Source organism: Sturnira hondurensis, unplaced genomic scaffold, assembly GCF_014824575.4.
Source record: "Sturnira hondurensis isolate 20B ecotype Veracruz unplaced genomic scaffold, ASM1482457v3 Scaffold0022977, whole genome shotgun sequence".
NCBI classification, from domain to species: Eukaryota; Metazoa; Chordata; class Mammalia; order Chiroptera; family Phyllostomidae; genus Sturnira; species Sturnira hondurensis.
In genome coordinates this window covers 109,072-122,018 of record NW_028095608.1, presented here as the reverse complement: position 1 = coordinate 122,018, position 12,947 = coordinate 109,072, and the positions used below count along the sequence as shown (strand labels likewise).

The 12,947-nt window shown below is 52.0% G+C and overlaps 1 protein-coding gene across 1 annotated transcript in view; it reads right to left on the bottom strand.

Annotated features, from left to right (window-relative positions):
* Nucleotides 1–12,930, bottom strand: part of KCNK1 (potassium two pore domain channel subfamily K member 1) — a 38,963-nt gene extending 26,033 nt beyond the window's left edge. Inside the window, exon 1 of the mRNA XM_037037315.1 lies at nt 12,508–12,930. Coding sequence (XP_036893210.1) covers nt 12,508–12,862 — 355 coding nt within the window. The 5' untranslated portion in view covers nt 12,863–12,930. The remainder of the gene's footprint in view (nt 1–12,507) is intronic.
* Nucleotides 12,931–12,947: the final 17 nt, after the last annotated feature.

Genomic DNA, 12,947 nt, shown 5'->3' with positions numbered 1-12,947 from the left:
TTTAATGGGCCACCAACATCTCCCAAGTATATCATGTTGCACGTAACAACACTGGCTTATTGTAACAGGCTGACCTCCATGAAGATGTCCCAGGGAAGAGCCCTACCAGAAACACTTGAATGGAGTTTTTGTCTTAAAATGCTACTTTTTAAGCATACTTTCACTGGTTCATCCATATCAGAAGGATGCAAATGACAAGTCCATCCATTACAGGTAGATTTCTAAAGGTCACAAACTAAACAGTGTTGCCCTTACCTTCCTCCCAACCCCATTTTTCAAGGATCTCGCTGCCCTTCCCACATGACTCATTCATTAGTCATCAATCATCGTTTAGTCATCGTTAGTCATCGTTTCAATTTTCGTTGAAACGACCTACAGAATCAATCCAAAATGAAGAGTAGCTAACCTGGCCTCTGTCCGGGCCAAGGAGGAAGCTCTGATAAAACGCTACAGGTGAACAAGGTTTCAAAACAGTTCTGAGAATTGAGCATGTGATCTCCTAGCTCGGCCCTTTAAAGGAAGGCACTGTGTCAGAGGCGAGCAGCCCCCAAAAGCTCAGTTCCGAGAGCTGCACTGCAAAGGAAGCCAAGGCAAAGGCCAGCTGGAGGACACAGCAGAGGTGCGGGCCCCGGCCCTTCTGAGAAGGGGCCCGAAAACGGGAAAACCAACGCGTGGCCAGAATCAGTAGAGGGACAGCAGGGGTGCCCAGGTAAGGGAAGGGCAGAGAAGCCATGTCCAGTGCGCGGCCGCAGCACGTGGTCAGCAAGCAGCAGGGGTTTCTGGAATCCCTGAGCCAGAGCCCTCTGGGAGGTCCACGCAGCAAGCAGGGACGGCCCAGTGCCCACACAGTGTCTGCACTGCACCTCCGCAGTGACGGCCGGCAGTCAGAAACGAACAGTGGAATCCAGTATTGGTAAGATGATGGAAGAAACGGACCCGTAAGGCCTCACTCCGAGAACTGACCTTACCTCCCTACCTGACTGCAATCACTAATAAAACATTCTCCTTGATGCAATCGGGAAATTCGGTTGTTTGCCTATGTCAACACTTAGCTTCCAATTACAGCTGCTATTTTTAGGGGGGAAAAGTACAAAAACAGGGCAACTGGGTCCATGTAACAGTGAATTTGTGCAGAGCCTATCATGAAAGGAAAGGAAATCACGTAGCAGCCTCTGGGGAAGTAGAGAAGATTCCCTGAACTGCGTGGACAGAGTGCCTAAGAACGCATGCGAAGACTCTCTTCAGCCAAACGTCACATCCCACTTAGCAGAACACACGGCAATGCCTTCCTTCCCCAACAGGCACATGGCCCCCAGGGGGAAGCAGAGTGTGAAGGGTACATCCGTCATGAGGTCTCAGGAGGTGGCTTTCAGGTCCAGGGCCAGCTTGAGCTGTGAGTCCTCTGCGGGGACAAGGACAGTGTTTCCCTCTACCCGAACCAAAAGGGACCAAATTAGGAGACAGTAAGTCACTGAAGTTTCTGGGTGACACTACTCTCTCCACCTCTGCATTTAATGGGACACAGAGGCACAGCTACTGGAGACAAGGTGGAACCTACTGGCATTAATGAGACGAGTCAGGAAGGAGCCGAAGGTGTGAGGACTGGAGAAGCCCGGGACACAGCTCGACTCCAGCCTCCTCGCTGTGTTCCCCAGATACCCTGCCTTTGAAAACATGCAGCAAAGTGGAGAGAGGTGGGGGGCGACTTCACTACACTCTCAGATCCAGGACAGCGCCCTTCCAAACCACCACGTACTCGAGCAGAGGGAAGTTAATCAAACCCACGGGGAGCTGCCTTCCTGGGCACTCTCTCCAGGGACTGGGCCGCAAGCCGAGGGTAGTCTTGTCTGCTTCTGAGCTGGTGGTGGCTGGGCTGAAAATCCCGTCATTAAGGAGAATCCCTGTGAGCTGGGACTAAATAAACTCAGGGTCTTGGTGCCATGGTGCTGACATAGGCAACAACTGGACAAACGTCACACAGCCAGCGAGTGACCCTTTCATGAGGATACCCTGATATGACAGAACCCCACCACTGGGCGGCAAAGGGAAGCCCTCTGCTCACAGAGCCATCACGCTGCGAGAATTCCTAATTTCCAACGAGGTGCAAATAAAACAGGCTATGGATGATGCGAGACTCTCCAGGCCAGCCAGGAGGGCGTGCGGGGGGTGCACGGTGTTCATCAGGTCGGAAGCCAGGGTGATGCTGTTAGGGGGATGACATTCAACCTACTAAACTGTTAAGTCTCCATAAATGCCGAAGCTCTGCCTCCCCTTTGCTGCAAGGGGGCTATGTATCAATTTTCCAGGGTGCTCTTACGGTCTGAGGGGACTGGAGAGGGGGGACCTGGCGTGGGGAGCAGATGACACACTCCCCAGAGAGGATCGTCAGAGGCGAGATGGCAGGTCTTTAGGAGACTAAAAAACTCAGCTCTTCTTTGCTTTTCAAGTATCCCATCCACCACAGTGCACCTGCCGGTTTGCCTCTCTGACCTGCCTCTGAGCTGTGTAAACACCCGGGCTAGAAGGACACAGGTTCAACTCACTTCCTGAGTTCAAGGCTTCTGAATACGGCAGCAAGAAGAAGCAAAGGCACACCCTGCCAGTGTGGGCATGGGTATGGTTTTAAATAAATTACGTCTGATGGGGAAGAAAGCTGGATAGAACGATCGATTTTGAGGTTTCCACAAAGCGGTGCCTTCTTCTCCTCAAAGCATTCATGAGTGTTCAGATAGGGAGTTCTGCCACCCAGCTCCCTGAGACGCAGGGACACACTTGTAACACTGCACGGCCCTCAGCAAACTCGGAACTAGGGAGAGGTTAAACAGAAGCCAGCCATCCTTCATCCGAGCCCAGTGCAATAAGAAATTGTCTTGAACAATGACAGAATGCAAAGAATCATGTGTATAACACCCGTCAAAGCTTCATCAAGTTACAGTGTGGCCACTCAGGAACTGAGTTGAAGTTAAGATTTCAGTATGTCAAAAAAAAATGTACTTAAAGCCCGTCAACAGTACAAATGGGATCTGGGGAACGACCATGTTCCTTAGAACTTTTCAAAACCATTTTGCAACACTCATTTGTAGCTGACATACTCATGACAAGTAGCATTTATAACTACACCCTTCAAAATTGATTCACCATCTTAGGGCTGGATCCCTGAGAATCTGGGGTGAGGGACCCAGCTCCCTCACCAGAGCCTCCCTCTCTGCCCCCTGGGGGCTCCGGTCTGTTCCCTGCCCTGCACTCGCCTGGAAAGAGCTTACACCCTTGTAAAGAGCGGAAGCTCTCGCCCAAGCCTCACTCAGGGTTCCGGCTGTGGCCCTGCTGGTGTGTCAGCCCACGGCAGATTCCCCGCATCCCACTGTGCCCTGGGGCCTTGGCCTAGGTGTTCCCATTGACATCCACCCCACATTCTGCCCCGGTCTCCCCGTGGCCACCCCACCCCGTCCCTGCAACTCAGTCTGCCCATTCTGGTGGTCCTGTAGGGAGCCCTCTCTTCCCCGGTACAGGGCACCTTACGCCCCAGGACTGCTGCAGCCTCAGAGCACTGTGGCCCCACGCCAGCTTCCCCCCTCAGCCAGTCTGCAGGCCAGGCCGTTTGCCAGAGGGCAGGTTCAGGAACCTACCATGGCTCCTGACGGCTGGCAGAGTCAAGTGTGAATGCTACTTCCCACACTCGAGGCCCTCTGCCTCCACCTTCAAGCCTCCTCATCAGCCACTGGCCAACTGGTGGCTCTCGGCTCTGGGAGGCCGCCATCCTCAAGACCTTTGGCAGCTACGGCTCATTCCTATTTGTCTCAAGCCACCTCCTCCATGATGCTTCTCTGAGCACTCCAGCCCCTGAAAACCCTGCAGCCCTCACCAGCACCCTACACGCCTCAGCAGTCAGGGGTCCGCCGCACCCTACACAGCTCTCCGGGAGGTCTGTGGTTCAGTTCGGTCTCCCAGATGCGCTGTGAGGGCTTGTTGACGTGAGTGACTGTATTTTTCATGTGTTTCACAGTATTTTTCATGTGTTCCTGCATGTGGGGCACAGAGTAGCAAGTGCTCAGAAAACGCAGAGAAGACCTAGGACCACAGAACTTCAGGAGAGGATCCCACTCCGCGGTCCCACTGTGCGGAGGGAACACCTGAGCTCCAGAGCCTCGCTTTGCAACCAGTGGGACCCGAGCGCGTTTGGAGCACGCAGTGCCCGATGGTTTCGTCAGGGGCACCGACCTCTTCCTCCTGGTCCCCAGATGCGCGCGTCACGCCACCCACCCCCAACAGCTCTCACCTAAGCCCTTCCAGGTTTAGTTTTTAAATTCCCCCAAGGACACTTGCAAGCAATGTTTACTTAGTCTAGCGGGGGTGTCCAACCTTTTGGCATCTCTGGGCCACACTGAAAGAAGTTGTGTTGGGCCACACATTAAATACACAAACACTAATGAAAACTGATGAGCAACACAAAGGTTTTAAGTAAATTGACGATTTTGTGCTGGGTTGCACGCACAGCCGGCCTGGGCCGTGAGTTGGACACCCCTGAAGGGTGACTCAGTATACCCGAAAGTGCCCATTCTCCCCTGAAACAATGCACCACTCCCACTTTTCACGCAGTTGGGCTGTGGTTTTTAAATACTAATTCAGTCCGATGCCTCTGATGACAATCGTACTTAGCAGCGCCGCCCTCGAGGCTGGGGAGGGGAAAGCCACCCCTGCTCCTGGTGAAGGGGGGCACTGCTCCAAGGTGCTCCTGCCCTTGGCTGGCCCTGTGTGGGAACTGGGGCACCAAGGAGGGGCAGGCCAGGACACACACACCCCCGCCACCAGCCCTGGGTCACATGACAAGCTTGGGGGGAGGGAGGAACGGGGGTGGGTGCAGCAGCACCAGCCTGGCTGGGAGCAAACCAGGGAGGAAATGCAGACGTGCACGTGAAATGCCCACTGCGTCTCTGAGGGCTCACTCGGCCACCTTCAGACAGTGGCAGGTGCTCGGCCAAGCTGCTGAAGAACAAACACAGGTTTAGGTCATGTTCCACAAATTACTAACAGAAGGGTGCCAATCTGGAGGTAACTGGAGTCTTGTTCCTTTCTACTTTTGTTGGTTCCAGTTTTAAACACAAGTGCATTGCAGAGGCAGGAGTGTAGGACTGCTGTCCACACACAGCGACCTCCCGTGACCTGTGACCCATGACCATCAGGGCTCCTCCAAGCCCTCCCGCCAGCGGCATCTGTACACCCAGTCTGGGCAAGGGGCTGTGTGGGTGCAGTGGGGCGTCATAGCACTGGGGGACACCTGGGGCATGACGGGGGCCTGTCCCTGTCCCGAACTTCTCAGGGTGGTGTCTGACGACAAGCAGTCTGTCTGGTTCTTTAATTAACTTAATCCACCTAACCACAGTCTTTAAATAATTGAGTGCCTTGGTAACCGCTGTCCAAGCGCTTAAAGAATTCTAGTTACAAGAATGTTAGTTACAGGAATGTTTTAACCTTTGAACTCTAGTTTGCACCAGTCACTTTTCCTCTGGTCATTCACAACCTGAAAAACCTAAAAAACATACAGCATTTGAGCAGGGAAGCTTCCATCACCGAGGACAGGCAAGGAGCAACAATTTCAAATGGCATCGTCTGTAATTCACGGCAATTCAGCAAACTGAAGCACAGACAGATGGAAATAAAATGAGGTTGTTTTCAGAGTCGTGTGATAATTCTCCCATCTGTCACAAACTGGGTCTTTATTTGAAGATCAGAGATTCCTAAAATGCTTAGATTCTTGTGGGGGAGAAATCACGTTTTTCTTATTTACTTCCTAGAAATAGAAATGACCTAGATTGACTGACTGTTCTGTAGCTTTCATGTGTGCGTCTCCTAGAAAATGTACTGTACGTCTTTATTTATTGCTGGTCTCTGGACTACATACGACGTACGTTTTCTATTGAACTGCATCAAATACTAAATCTCCTATTGTTAAATTTAAGAACATAGGCGGCAGATCCTCCTACCCCGTCTTCCTCCCTCCCCCACTCCGCTTTCCAGCGGGCCTTACATAATATTCAACCGGAAAATAGTGTTACAGTTTAGACGCTCTTTCTTGGCCTGGAGGTCGAAGCAGTTGAAACTCCTGTTAAACGTGTTCACCACGGGGCAGCCAGGCCCAGAGGCCTCACACTCTCCGCTGGAATAGCTCTTCCCCCCCCTCCACTCCCGACTCCCAGTCTCCTCCCACTGCGTGCAGGCCCTGTCCCCCCCGTCCCCCACCGTGGGGTCTGGCAGTCATACAAATGGCCCATGAGGTCACTGGAAATCAGGGAAGCATGGTACCCTGTCAGTACGGCCCTCATGCACCACAGGGAGTGAGTGCCTCTCCTGTGCAGACTCCGGACACCCAGGAGGGACCTCAAGTTCAACTGGCAACGATCTCAGCTCACTTGAGACCCTGCACCCAAAGCCTGTACCTTCCCCGGCCTTTCCTGTCTCTGTGCTGTCAGGGCCTCAGGCCAAAACCAGAGGGCCATTTTTTAAATGTTTTTATTTTAACTGATTGACCTTAGAGAGAAACATTGATTTGTTGTCCCACTTATGTGGGACATCCATTGGTTGATTCTTATATGTGCCCTGACCAGGGATGGAACCCACAACCTTGGCATATTGGGACCATGCTCTAACCAACTGAGATACCCAGTCAGGGCCCTGGGGTCATTCTTGACGACTGTTTTACTCACACCTCACATCCAATCCCACTGGGTCTGCCACCGAGTACCTGAAATCTGACGTCAGGACCTACTCCACTGCCCTGCTCTATGCCCCCAACAGGCCTGGTCTGGGCTGTTGTACCAGCTCCCCTTTCAGGGCCTCTGCTGCCTCCGCTGTCCTCCAACGCCAGCCAGAGTGAAGAAGCCATTAGAATGATCAGTCAGATGGTGTCAGCCTTTCGCTCAGACTTTCCCAGTGTTCCCCACTCACCCAGAGAAAAGCCGAGAGCCTCAGGGTGGCCTGCGGCCATCCTCCACCCCTTCCCTCTCCTTCCCCTTCACCTCCTCGAGTTCCCCCTTTCTCAGCTCCAGCCACAGTGGCTTTCAGCTGCATCCCTAACACAGGGACTTTGCTCTAGAACACAGCTCCCTCCCTCTGGCTCCTCACTCAAAGGCCAGCTTCTCAGAGAAGCCTGCTTGGACCTCCTTGTCAGAGACCACGGCCCAGGACCACTCTACACTCCCAGGCACCTACTCACTGAATGCACACTCCCATCTCTGTCTCAGCAATTAACCCCAAACCACACCCTTCAAGTTTCACTTTGTTATTAAACACACTTTGTTATTGTGTTTAATGTACCTCCGATCCCCACTCCCTCCCCCGCCAGACTGACACACGTCCAGGAAAACCAGGTCCCCGAGGGCTGCAACAGTAACCTGGTGAACCCAATGCTCAGTGACCACTTCCTGGAGAGGGAGTCCTCTTTCTTGTGCTTCTGTATTTGTTTTTCATTTGTGCTTATACAACTAAAATAAATCACTAAGTACTTTTGCATGAATTTGCTAGGGAAGCCATAACGAAGAGCCACAAGATGGGGTGAATGAAACAGAAGACACTCACTTCCTTGCAGTTCTGCGGGCTGGAGGCCCAAGGTCAAGGTGTGGACAGGTTCAATTTCTTCCGCAGCCTCTCTCCTGGGCTCACAGAGAGTGGCCTCGTCGTTTTGCCTTGGTTACATGGCCCAGCCCTTCCCAGTTATGTTCTGAAGTACTTGAGGACTTCAACACAAGAATTTGGGGGAGACACAATTCAGCCCACGACTAGCCCCTGCACTGTGTCACCATGCAATGCTCCGGCACACCTGGATTCCAAATCCATACCATGTCCCCCTCAGGGACCCAGGTGGGGAAGGGCTCAATCTAAACTTCAGAGCCAGTGTCTGAGGAGAGGGGACAATGATGTCCACATCTCATTAGTTCTTTGTGACAACCATGTGTCAGCAGGGCCTGGCATAGTGAAGTGTTCAGCAGATGCTTGTCTCTTAAAATATTTTATTTCTCTGTTTTTTTTTAATGATCTTCCCGTTATATTTGTCTAGGGCTGCCCCTTTCCTTCTTTAACCTGCTAGGAGGTGTCGAAATCAGATCATTAAATTCGTTACAATTAAATATAAAGTTGAGACCAAAGGCTTGCAGAGAATAGAGCATGAACATCAGGTCTCTCTCTGGCTGATCGAGTTTGCTTGTCTGATTTGGGTGACATTTCTTTCCCTGTTGTCAGTTTGGGTCCAGATGTGGTATTTACTGCGTGGTAGTTAGAAAAGGTGATACCAACGTGAAGTTTAGCTCCGTCGCCATTGGGAAAAAAAGGCAGTGCCATCAATCGGACCCAGAACTAGTGACGTCCCACGGAAAGCAACTATGTGTTTTGGAAGCGGTTGTGGGAAGAAGCACACAATGTAAATGGTGCACAGCACCTAGAAAGAAGCCCAGAAGTCTAAGACGCTAAATGGCCTCACAGAATGTTTCCCCAAAGAACATAAAGCCCTGATTAGCACTCCTCTCAGGGCCCCTTGCAAACACTGTTCCAAAGCAGGGTCTGTAAGCATCTTCCGGAGCGGGAGAGACAGTATTTTTGGATCTGCAGCCACATGGTCTCTGTCACAGCTATGCAGCTCGGCCACTGTGCTGGGGAACAACCAGGAATGATCCGAAGCAAATGCGTGTGGCCATGCAGACACCAGGGGATATCGCGATGGACCCCCAAATTTGATTTTCATAACATATAGTGTGATAGAAAATATTATTTTTCTTTTGACATTTTCCTCACCCATTGCAAAATATAAAAACCATTCTCGCCCTGGCTGGTGTAGCTCAGTGGATTGAGCGCGGGCCTGCGAACCATACGATCACGGTTCGATTCCCAGTCAGGGCACATGCCTGGGTTGCAGGCCAGTTCCCAGCAGGGACTCATGAGAAGCAACTATACATTGATATTTCTCTCCTTCTCTCCTTCCCTTCCCCTCTAAAGATAAATAAATAAAATCCTAAAAAAAAAACGTTCTTAGCTTGGGTTGCACAAACACAGGTGGTAGGCTGAATTTGGCCAGGAGCCCCGTCTGAGCGCCCCATTCTGGTCAAAAGCTCAATAAATACTTGTTATTGGTGAGGACAGATTTGTCTCATGAAAACTGAAGCCCTGGTTGGTGTGGCTCAGTGGACTTAAGCACTGGCCTGTGAACCAAGGAGTTGCTGGTTCGATTCCAGTCAGGGCACATGCCTGAATTTCGAGCGAGGTCCCCAGTAGGGGGCGCGCAAGGGATAACCACACATTGATGTTTCTCTCCCTCTCTTTCTCCCTCTGGTCCCCTCTGTCTAAAAATAAAATAAATCGAATCTTAAAAAAAAAAAAAGGAAACAACTGGAAAACGATGGATCGATGCAGCATCCTCATTACTGCTTCCCGCCTTCTCCAAGGCAGTGGGAGCTCCCTACCTAAGTCAAAAGCCAGTGTAAGACAAACTATAGTAAGTTCTGTTCTGAGCACCTGAAATAAGAGTTTCAAAATGTCTTTTCATACACAGGAACAAGACTGCACCATGTATCCGAGTGACAGAAATAGAGACTGAGCTATCTCACAGACCCCACATTTACAAAGCAGCAAAAGGCAGTGACTGCTTTACATTCATATGCATACAAAAAACGTATTTTAACCAATCACCCATCATCCGATGTAGCCTTGCTTAGGGGGGGTGAGTAAGGAAGCAAAGAGACAGAAAACGAAAATGACAAACCATTTTTAAGAATGAATGAGATCACTCAAAAATTTATGCGGATACTAAAGACAATTTTAATAAAAATTCTTCCTAGTGTCACACATTATTTCCTTAGTCCTTGAAAGACATCCCAGTATAAAGGGGAAACGGGAAAGGTCAGCCACACATGACTTTTATTTTTATACAACGCTTTCCTCTGAGCAGGTGGAAGTGGGCTGTGCTTTCTTCCACGCTGTAGCCAAGAAGAGATGTTACATTTTTGCTGGAAGTAATTAAGCCTCTTTGGCAGAGCAGAGAAGGACGAGAACATTGCTGAATTACCAACCTAAGACTTTCTCCAGACAGACTATGAGGACTTTACCCAGTTCCTTCCAGCGGAAAAAAAAGGAGGCCTGTCCCTCTGGGATGAGAAGCTCCGACCTGCTGCACTCACGCTCTCATATGCAGCATGGAAGGCCACCATGAACAGCGCCTCTGTAATGCCCACTGTTTCTACTCCGGACAAGGCTGACTATACTGACTGGCCGGGTGACAACGATCTCTGTGACTTGCCATCAACTGAGCGAAAAATGCTAAACACACACACACACACACACACACACACACACACACAGCATGTCCAGTACCTACGCAAAAGAGAAGCATGAACCAATGCACCTCTTTCATTTGGGTTAACTGGTGCTGTTCTGGGGTTTCAGATACTACAGGGAACACGCAATGTTGTCAGTAGCAGGTCAGTACAAAACCAAAAGAAGAGTACGTTGATTTACGATAGATTCTAAATTCTGTTAGAATTCTATTTGAATGAGCAAATTCAATACTAGCCTATCAATGACAAAAATTCATTGATTTGCTAATTTTACAAACCAAGAGGCACCCTTGCATTCAGTTTATCCTGAAGTGCCCCAGCCCTGACTTCCTGAAAGAACTCTTGTTTCTGCATGAATGCAGACTTTCTTAGGAGCCACGGTGCAATCTGAATACCAATAATAAGCCATCCATCCCCACTTGTTTTAAAACAGGAGCTGCAATTTTTAAAAAGGGAACAGAAGGAAGTCTGGGAAATAATTATCTCTTCAAAATGTAAACCAGTATTTTTGACATCGAATGAGGTGCGTATGGTGCTGAGCTTACACAGGAGCCGCCCAGCGATGGGAAATCCCACCTGAGAACTTTTTTCCAAAACATTGTTCTTATTCCTGTTCCATCTTTTAAAGTCCCAATTACAGAGTGCTGAAAGTTATCATTCTTCACAATGTCTGCCCACCACCATGACCCCGTGGAGACCTCCTGGAGCCCAGGGAAACGCATCTGCAGAGAATGAATGATTCTCAATTTAGCACACGCACATGCCCCAAGGAAAGGCCTGGTGACTCCTGAGTGACCTGAGGACCAGGCACAGGCCAGGGATGCGGGGCTGGTAGAAAGCTCAAGAGTTGTATTGGGAAAGCTAAGAAGTGAGGTAACAGGTCTGTCTTGTTCAGGGCTATGTTTAACACAGTTTTAAAAGGATCACAATACAAGCTAGACTTCTGTTTATTCGGAGTGAGCGTACTTGGGTTTAGTCATTCACACTCTAAGCCTTTTGGAGCACAGCACTCTTTACCAAATAATTACCAAAACTAACCGTTGGACTTAGCCTAAAGTGATTAAAAACAAACAAGCCCTGGGAAGTGGAAAGGAGTAGGGTGAAAGAAAAGCTTAAGTAACAGTGTTGATCCACCAGCGGGGCGGGGGCCAGATGGGATGAGGTAAGAGCTGGCGGCTGCAAATCGCAAGGCCCGGATTTCAGAACTGCACAGGTAGCGACCTAGCAGTGCAAGCCGAGATGCACTGTCCGAGGATCTGCTGCCCTGCACACAGAGACGGGGCTGCGCCGGACGTTCTTTGAGACACCTCCCGGGTCCACATACCAATTTACAAACCTCCACGCAGGGGCAGGTGCCTCCCCTAGCCGCGGGCAAAACCCAGCCTTCCTTCACCGGGTCTAGCAGCACAGACGCGCTGCCTGGGGGACTGGGGGGGCCTCCTGGGTCACTCCCGGACGCTCCTCCACTGGACGCACGTCTTACGGGGTGACTAGCGCAAGGGAGGTGCGCTCCCAAGTTTAAGGGTGGCCTTGCACACCTAAAGTTGAAGAAACTGCTGAATCAGGGTGCCCCATTTTGCCAGGGGCACGGCGTCGCCTCGCTCTCTCTCCTACTCTGAAAAGCAACCGGATCGGCCTGTGCGCTCAGAGGTCACCTGCGAGCAGCACAGTGATGTCACCCGGTTCCCCCAAACTGCCCCAAAGGTAGGAAAGAGCTCGAAAGGGAAGGCGCCCTCCGGAAGGTGACCTTTGAACTCGCCATGGTTCGATTCTGCAGCATGGGCCTGCGGGATGGGTCCGGCGGAAGGTGCGCGCGCTCGGAACCCGGAGTTTCCAGCATCCCCGGGCCTCTCTGCTCCGTGGCCAGGGCAGTGTAGATTCGAACCGGAGCGGATGGGTGTAGGGGACCCAGAAGAAAGGGCGCAGCCCAAGAAGCCCGTAGAGCCACCCAGGCCGGAGGCTTTAGTAAGAGACCACTTTCCAAGAGTTACGGGCAGCAACGGCCAAGTCACGTTCTGAGGCCACCTCACCGGCTTCCGGCTCCACGGAGCCCGCCCTTGGCGTGTCTCTTTGGGAGTGGCCGGCAGTTGGACCGGCCAAGGTGGCCTGGGTGGGGGTGAGCGGGTCGGAGGGGCGGGGGCTGGGGATCTGAGGGGCCGAGGGGGCGGCGGGGGGGGCATCGAGCTCCTACCGGTGGTGGAGAGCACGGTGCTGGCGAAGAAGAGCGCGGAGGTGAAGTCCCAGTTCCAGTTGCCGGAGGCGTTGCTCAGCACCGACACGCCGTAGTTGCTGGCCTCCAGCACCCGGCCCAGGAACTGCTCGAGCTGCGGTTCCGACAGGCACTCGTGCTCCTCCAGGAAGCGCCGCTTCAGCTTGCGCAGCTCCTGGCGCAGCAGGTCCTCGTAGGGCAGCTCCACCGACGAGAAGACCACGGCGCCGAAGACCAGGTACAGCAGGTAGCCGAGCACCAGGAAACCGAAGCACCAGGCCGAGCGGTGCCGCTCCACCAGGCGCACGCACGAGCTGCCGGCCAGGGACTGCAGCATCTTCCCGCCGCCGGAGCCCGAGCCAGAGCCGGGCCGCGCCGCACGCCGCCCGGAGCGGCTTCGCGCTCCCGCCCCCCGCGCCCGC